We start from the raw sequence: 9,168 nt of genomic DNA, 5'->3' as shown, positions 1-9,168 counted from the left end.
AGAAAGGAAGGAGGGAAGGTGAAAGCGTTGGGAGCAAATAGGTGATACTGATTATTAATATTCCGATGATGGTGGTGATGATAAAGAAGGTAATCATATGTGAATGTAATCACTTCCAAAAGTCCGGCGCATTTATTGAACCTAGTCCTTCATCATTGAATCTGAATTCCGAATCATATATAGAGAAAGACATTAAATAAAATTGCAGTTACAGATTCACTGATTCACTGATTCGAGACATGCATATAACTAGCAGGAGTGACCATATATCTAGGAAGGAGTAAGGAAAAAGGCTTGTCAAGAAAGGTTAAGAGTTATAGAGAGTGTATGTCATTTACATATCTAATTCCGTGTATCAACATGTTTATACTGTTATGTTGTGGCAATAAATTATAAAGAAACATAAAACAACTTTTTTTTTATCTTCCCAACCTAAAAACGGAAAAATAATCCTTGTGAAAAAATACATAATTATGCATGAGTAACTTTAATATGTAAACAAACACCGAACATGAACTTATTTTCATATGAAAGCTGTAATGACGTCATATGAAAGCTGTAATGACGAAAAATGCGACCAAACACATAATAGTGAAAAAAACGACAAAAAAGGAAGAAAAAAGTTAGTAAAGAGGGTTTAGAAGATGCGATAACGGAATAAAACAGAAGAGAAAAAAAAACGAGGGTGAAGATAAAAGGAGAAAAGGAAGAGAGAACAAGTAAGAAGTAAGAGTGAATAAAGGAGAAAAGGCAAGAATTGAAAAAAAGAGAAGAGAAAAACAAGATAAAAATTAAACGCGAGACAGAAAAAAATGGTGGAAAAGCAAAGAGAAGAGCTAATAAAGGATAAGATGTGTTTATGGAAAAGGGCAGAAGAGAGGAGAAACAAAGAGAAAACAGGGTACACAAAATGTACAATAGAGAAAAAATAAGATAGCTGCTGTATGTGTATAGAGATAGATAGATAGATAGGTAGGTAGGTAGATAGATGGGTAGATACACAGATAGATGGATAGATAGATTCAGCAAAAGGACGTTGTTACTAAAATGTTCATTGCTCTGAAGTGAGGAAACAGAAATGGGGTATACATTATGTTTTATTTTCCGATTAGTTGATTATCATAAACTCTTGTCTTGTTAATTTGGCTTAATCTTTGTCTTACGTTTTCAACACAAACAATGGAAGAGAAGAAAAATACATTATTAAGATGCATAACCGCAAAATACACAAGAAATCAACACAGCAAGACCTTTTCCCCTCATTTCCTCTATACATTTTTTTTTCATCAGGTTTCCTGCACCAAAATTTCCTCCTTGCCTCCTTCCTTTTTTCATTAAACCCTCGGTATTTCGTTTTCTTCTTTATGTCCTTTCTTTGTACTTCATTTCTTCCCTATCACCTATACAATTTATTTTCTCCTCTCCTTCACATCCTCCGCCCATCCCTTCACATCTTCTCTCCATCCCTTACCATCCTCCCAATCCTTCACATTCCCCTTATATTAACTTACATATCCCCGCCATCCCTTCACTCCCTCCTAATCCCTTCATATCTCCCACCTCCCCTCCACTCCCCCCCCCCTCTCAACCGTACCCTCAACCAAATTTCACGTCAGCGTCACCGCCAGGTCCTCCCCCAAAGGCACGGAGAGGAAAACCGAGAGGACATCGCCATTAAAGGCCCATTCGGAGGCAGGTAGGTCGACGCCATTAACCTGGACTCCTGCAGGGTTCGAAGGATACCCGAAGAACTGGAGGGTCTCAAGCTTGAGTCCCTGGACGGGGTCCGGGCTGTGAGTCACTGTCATGGTGAGGGCGTCCTGCGGGAGGGGGGAAGGTGTTAGTGGTCGTTAGAGGGTTACTGTCACTGACGTTATCATCTTGCTAAGTCGTGGGACTATTACTAATAACGCGGCAGATATTATTACTGCTATTGCTATTTTTGTTTACTTGTTGGAGCTAGTGGATGGTGGCAATAGTATCATTATTGTTAACTTTATTACTGTTCTTGTAATCATTCTTAATAATATTAATCTGATACAGTTGCTGTTGTTATTTTTTTTTCCTCATCGTCATCATACCCATTCAACAGTCATAAACCAACTATATCTATATTACGACATCATCATTATTATTATCATTTAACCATCTAAACATGATTATAGCCATTGTAACCGTAATCATTACAATAATTATAATACTTGTAACTAAACTTAATCATCATTGTCATCACAACCACAATTACCATCATCATAACCACCACAGCAACATTAACCATCCTCACTACCACAACAATTCACCACAACCACTCACCACAACCATCCGCCACACCCACTCACCACAACCATCCACCACAACCATCCACCACAACGATTCGCCACAACCACTCACCACAACCATCCGCCACACCCACTCACCACAACCATCCGCCACACCCATCCACCACAACCATTCATCAACCAACCTCCGCGAAGACGACCGTAGCCAAGAAGGCTTCGCCCATTGCGTGCTCGCCGTCGCCGTCATCCCAGAAGACCTCGCCGCTCGCACCGCCGCTCGCGTTCAGGGGGAGGGTTATGCCCAACGGGTTCTTCCGACTGGGGGGGAGGGGGAGAACGGGAAAAAAAAGAGTTTTACAATAGAAAAAGGGGAAATGATTTGGCGATCAGGTGCTAAATAGTTTGCCTTTTAAAGCATATATATGTGTGTATATATAGATAGATAGATAGATAGATAGACAAAGAGAGAGACAAATAGACAGATAGACAAACAGATATATAGATAGAGAGATACAAAAAGATGGATAGAAAGACAAAAAGACACAAATAGTTTTATAGCTGGAGAGACTAGCATATATGCAGATAGATAGAGAGACAAATAGGTAGATAGATAGATCCGCCTCCTTCTCTCACTCTTGTCACTCCCTCTTACCTCTGCACTGTATTAAGTCCAGGGACCTGATAAGGGAGCGCCACGCCCCCTCTCGCATACACGGGAATCCTCTCCAACGGCGCCTCCACGTACTTGGAGTGAGCGGCTCCTGAGGCCTCTCGCACGCCCGTCAGCAGGTCGTACCATTCGCCCTGGTAGTGTGTGGGGGGAGAGGGGGAGGGGATGGTGGTCAACTGCGATGGTGTATGTTTGTTTTATGAGTTGCATTGCTGTTGGGGTTATTGTTGCCTTTCTTTTTTTTTAGTTATGAGGATTAAAGTGATGATAGTGGCGGTAAAAATAGTAATAATAACAATGATAATACCAGTTAGTTGTAGTAGTAGTAGTAGCGGAAGTAGTAGTAGTAGTACTAGTAGCAGCAGCAACAACAGTAGTAGTAGCAGTAGTAGCAGTAGTATCATTATCATTATTATCCCATTACATCTCACGTATAACCATACCACAAAAACACATAGCACCATTCAATCACACCAAACCAAAGACCATATACCATACAACCACAACCACAGTAAGCCATACTATACCACACAAGCAAACCAAAGAACCATGCATATCTAATGTAACGGTCACACTAGTCTTCTCTGTCCAGGAGTGCCCTGACAGAAGCGCCGAGTGCCTGGCAGCTACAGAGCGGGATTGGTCACACTATGCACGGCGTCCGTCGTTGATTTCATTCATTTATGTTATTTTCATCTTTCAACAATCATGATATTTGTAGATTGCATTCCATAAATGTTCTCTGCCTCTCGCTCTGTCCAGCAAGTCGTAAATTATATCTGAAGTGAGCTTCATTGTCTTCGCTTTTGGAGAGGTGTGTTTTGTATTCCACAATCAAAAGAGCGTTTGTCTGGATAATTTGTTTTTTTTAATGAGGCATCATTATATAATAATGGTTTAGACAACCATTGATAAGGTTCCTATTAATTATACTAAAGTTTTTGTATGGCACCATCTTTCTCCAGCTAGGGCGAAAAGCCATCAATGTTGATCTCGCTCGGTTCCGCCCTAGGCAGGGTTTTTATCGTCTCACTTCCTTTCACAGCTGGAGAAGTATCCCACTCCGTAAAGGGATCCCTGGACAGAATAGACTAGTGTGACCGTCCCTATACCAAACAATCCTGTCTACGGCGAACCATGCAATTTCGCACGTCATATCATACAACCATACCAAGCACCAACCTACCATACCACGCAACAATCCCGTACAACCACCCACCTCCGGGAAGAAAACCTCCCTCCCCGTGGCTCCCTGGGTAATGACGGGGGCCACCATGATGCCGTCTCCCCACAGGAATTGGTCATCCACGTCGAGGGCAGTTAGGTCGTTCGGGCTCAGCGAGAACACAGGTCGTACCACTGATTCACCGTGCATGTGTGTCTGAGGGTGATGTCTCATACAATAAGTGGTCTTTGTGGTTAGTGATAATGTTTGGTGGTGATTCTCATGGTTGGTTGTGATGTTTGGTAGTAGCGTGGTTTGATTGTGGTACTGACGATGGTACCTGGAGATGGCCATGCAGAAAAAAATATTTATGGTTGGGTATTTGTACATATTGGCATTACTAAAGGCGTTGTTGGTAATGATGTTTAGAATGATATCGCCCAAATTATAGTAATGGTTCATTTCCATTCGTAATGAATATTATATAATCCGTTCTTGTGTGCGTTGCAGTATGTATATAATATGTGCCTTACATTTAGTATTGTTCACTGACTAATCTTGCATTTATGTTTGAGTGAGGTACGTCTTAATACATGGAACAATGAAAAAATGATACAGATTGTAACCCTAACATTACGTTGTTGAGTGCTTATGATTATAAATTCTAATGACAATTTGAAGACTGCAGTATCTTAATTTCAGTACCAACCTTACACCCACTTGACTAAATGCAGAAAACAACAAACTTAGCTAACAGCACTGACTGGTTGAAACAAAATTTGTTTTCCTTGTTCAATAAAAGGAAGGAGAACTAAATATGTATTTACACTGATTTAAAGACATTGGTACTGGATTAGAATATATGATCCGAACAGTAAGATCAAGGTGCATTTAAGTTATTTGTGAGCCAGGAAGTCACACAAGCATCCAGCCAGGATTTTCCTTGGAAGCCCTTTATTAAATTAACATCGTGGAGATGAGCCTTAAGAGGTGACAGCGAAAAACGTGTAAAGGCTGAAAAGCTAAATCATTCTTTTGTTCTGAAGAGAGACCTAGCCTGGGTCAATTATACAGATGTCCGCTGGATGTACAATAACTCGTTGCGTATGGATGATTATGCTGAATAAAAGATAATAGCAACTCAGACATCCAAGAAAACGGTGAGTAACAGATGAAAAACAGGCAATACTAACGTTAAAAGAACCTAGCGTAAACCCTCCCTAATAACAAATGAATATATAAACGAATTGAAATAATAAGTAAGTGAATTAAGGATTTCCAATGATCGAATAATAATGATATAATCAAAATAAATAGTAACAGTAATGATAATAGTAATGATAATAATAAATGTTATGATAATAATAATAGTAGTAATTACAACAAGAACAAAAAATAATAATGATAGTAATAATTATGATAATAATAATAATAATAATAATAACAATAACAATAATAATAATAATAATAATAATAATAATAATAATAATAATAATAATAATAATAATAATAAATAATAAAAAAAAACAATAATAAAAGCAACACCTAAAACACACCCATATAAATCATCACAATAAAGATCCAAACACATAACCCATACCCCCCCCCCCGCACTCACCCGATGGAATAGGGCGTAGAGATAAGGCAGATACTGATACCGGAGCAGCAAGACCTCCCGTGATATCTCGGCGACTTCCGGCCAAACAGCTGGGTCCTGGTCAGCGGTGTCGATGGTGTTGTGGTTGCGGCTGGTGAGGGGAAATTGAGGGGAGGGTGAGGGTAATGGGGAAAGTGAGGGGAGGGTGAGGGTAATGGGGAAATTGAGGGGAGGGTAATGAGGAATGTGAGGGGAGTAAAAGTAGGTAGGAAGGAGCGAGGGGAATGTGAAGCGGAATATGAGAGTGAGGGTAAGTATGAGGGGAGTATAGATAAGGATAGGGGGAATGTGAAGGGGAATATGAAAGTGAGGGTAATTATGAGGAGAGTGTAGATGAGGATGGGTGGAATGAGGGGAATGCGAAGGTGAATATGAGAGGTATGAGGCTAAGTATGAGTAGGATGAGGGGAATGTGAGGGAAAATTGAGGGGAGTGAGGGAGGGATGAGGGGAATATGAGAGTGAGGGGAAATATGTAGGGAATGTGAAGAGAATCCAAGAGTGAGGGGAATGTGAGGATAAGAGTGAGGAGAACAGGCAAGTATGAGTTGGATTAGGGGGGGGGGACGCAAAGGTGAGGGGAAATAAGGAGAATGTGAGGGAGAATATGAGGAGTAAGTATAAGTATGAGTACGATGAGGGGTCTGTGAAGGTAAATACAAGAGAAGCGAGAATAAGTATGAGGGAATGAGGAGAGTATGAGGGTAAATATGAGGAATGGAAAAAGGGAACGTGAGGATAGACCTGAAAGAAAGATTGGGGAAAGAGAATTGACGGGGGGGGGCGGAATAGGAGGATTAGGGAAGATGAAAATAATAATAAGTGGGTGAAGATAAGGGGGAATATAAGGGGGAGTGAGAGAAAACTAAAGGGGAAGTTGAATAATAATAATAATCAGAGAAATGACATAGACAATTAGAAGATAAATAATGAAAAACCCGAAACCGAAGATTTTTCCTTGCTTAAAAGAACGAACAAAAAATAAATAGATAAATAAATAAATAAATAAATGATAATAATAATAATAAATAGATAAATAAATAAATAAATAAATAAATAAACAAATAAATAAAAATTCTTACTTACCTAGAGGGATAACACAGACAAAATGAAGATAAAAATGCCAAGAAAATATCATAATTTTTTTTTTAACCTATAAAAATGAGAATACCAGAATATGCTTTTAGCCAAAGGATAAATAAAAGACAAAAAAGAAAAACGCATAAATATTTTAAAAACACACAGACAATCTTCCCGTGCCTAAAAGGATAAAACACAAACAAACAAAAACACACACAAAATAACCGTAAATTCCTTGAAACGTCTTATCAAAAGATACAAAAAATTTAAGGAAAAAAAAAACAACAAAACAAAATTCAAAATGTGACAAAATAAAAACAGCAATAAAATAAAAAAAAAACAATCCAACAGTAAGATTAACAAAACAAAATACAATAAAACAAAAAATACAGCAATACAAAATACAACAAAACAAAAAAATACAATACAAAATACAACAAAACAAAATACAACAATACAAAATACAAAAAATACAACAAAACAAAACAAAACACAACAATAACACCCATCCCAAAAAAGACACAAACGCAGAAACGAAAGCAGGCCAGCCGCCCGCCCCGCCCGCCCCGCCCGCCCCGACCGCCCCGACCGCGCCTCCCCACCTGAAGGGGTAGAAGGCTCCCAGCTGCATCCACCTCGCGCACAGCTCCATGTCTGGCTCGCCGAAGAAGCCACAGATATCTGCGCCCACCATTGGCACGCCGAAGAGGTTGAATTCGAGCATGCCTGAGGAGGAGGAGGGAAAGATGGGCGTCCTTTGTGATTGATATGTATAGATATGTGTTATTGGTATGTGATGTATACGTACATGTATTTGCGTATGCGTGCAATGGCGTTAGTCTTTTGTTTGGTGTTCTCAGTATGTTATGTTCTCGTATTTCTTTGCATGTGTGGGTCTAAATGCGAGCTCGCACATGCACGCACGCTCGTGCGCACACACACATACCACACACACACACACACACACACACACACACACACACACACACACACACACACACACACACACACACACACACACACACAAACTGGCACACACACACACATACACACTCCCCCCCATACACCCCCCCCCACCCCAACCCACACACGCACAACACAACTCCTCCCAATCAATCATGTCCCCAACTTACCTATGATCGACATGTGCATATGACTCCAAGACGCAGAGTTGTCGCCCAGCCAGTGAATCGCGTACTGGCCGGAACCGGGAAATGTGGACCGGGAGAGAACCACTTGCCTCTTGCCAGGGAAGATTTGCTGCAGACCCCTGATGAGGGGGGGGGGGAGGCAGAAAGAGCATGGAAAGGGAGGAGGAGGAGGAGGAGGAAGTGATGGTGGTGGTGAAGATTGAGAAGGACAAGGAGGAGGAGGAAGAGAAGGGAGAGAATGAGAGAAGGGAGAAGAAAGATGAAGAAGGAGGAAAAGGAGGAGGAAGAGGAGAAGGAGAAGGAGGATGGGAAGGAAGAGGAGGAAGAGGAGAAGGAAGCGGAGGAAAAGGAAAAGTAGGAGAAAGAGAAGGAAGAGGAGGATGAGAGAAGGAGAAGAAGAAGAAGGAGGAAGAAGAGTAGAGGAGGAGGAAGGTAAGAGAACAAATGGATTGAAAAATTGAATGGGAAAAGGGAAAGGTTGGGTTAGACGAGCAGCAGGAGGATAGGGATAAGCAAAGCAGTACAGAAAGAAGCAAAGGAAGAAGGGGTGAAGAGGAAGAAAAAAAAGGAAAATAAAATAACAGACAAAAAATAAATATATATATATATCATATTCCAAATCCTTTACATGATCCCACAACTTCCCTTCGTCAATCGACAAACACACACAGCATATACCAAACATCACTTACTTTGCCAAAAAAAAAAAAAAAAAAAAAAGGAGTCCTCGACATTACCCCCCCCCCCCCCAAGAAAAGAAAAAAATATCACAAAAAAAACACACACAAAAAAAAATGAAAAATAATAAAAAGATTTTAGCTCTTACTTATACGTCGCGACCGTCTCCGACCAGCCATAGAGAGAGTGGACGTCATAGTGAAGGAAAGTCCGGTTGCCGTTTGTCTGGCTGCCGGACATGCAGATGGTGTGATCACTTGGGAGGACGAGCAAAATGTTAGTTTGTTTGTTAGTTAGCTTGAGTTAGTTTGGCTTATTATCATTATAGGTATTGTTGTTATGATTATTGTTATTATTATTTATTTATTATTATTATTTATTATTATTATTATTATTATTATTATCATTATCATTATTGTTATTATTATCATTATTATTATTATTATTATTATTATTATTATTATTATTATCATTAACATTATTATTGTT

General features: G+C 39.8%; 1 protein-coding gene across 1 annotated transcript in view; it reads right to left on the bottom strand.

The window, feature by feature from the left end:
• Nucleotides 1-1,084: 1,084 nt before the first annotated feature.
• Nucleotides 1,085-9,168, bottom strand: part of LOC119594700 (maltase-glucoamylase, intestinal-like) — a 24,325-nt gene continuing 16,241 nt past the window's right edge. Inside the window, exons 13-20 of the mRNA XM_037943761.1 lie at nt 8,828-8,935; nt 7,984-8,120; nt 7,453-7,576; nt 5,733-5,862; nt 4,169-4,330; nt 2,932-3,083; nt 2,465-2,597; nt 1,085-1,820 (exon numbers count right to left, since the gene is read on the bottom strand). Coding sequence (XP_037799689.1) covers nt 1,608-1,820; nt 2,465-2,597; nt 2,932-3,083; nt 4,169-4,330; nt 5,733-5,862; nt 7,453-7,576; nt 7,984-8,120; nt 8,828-8,935 — 1,159 coding nt within the window. The 3' untranslated portion in view covers nt 1,085-1,607. The remainder of the gene's footprint in view (nt 1,821-2,464; nt 2,598-2,931; nt 3,084-4,168; nt 4,331-5,732; nt 5,863-7,452; nt 7,577-7,983; nt 8,121-8,827; nt 8,936-9,168) is intronic.

Source organism: Penaeus monodon, chromosome 3 (assembly GCF_015228065.2).
Source record: "Penaeus monodon isolate SGIC_2016 chromosome 3, NSTDA_Pmon_1, whole genome shotgun sequence".
Taxonomy (NCBI): domain Eukaryota; kingdom Metazoa; phylum Arthropoda; class Malacostraca; order Decapoda; family Penaeidae; genus Penaeus; species Penaeus monodon.
The sequence above is the reverse complement of the archived record's forward strand: the minus strand, read 5'-3'. Positions and strand labels throughout refer to the sequence as shown.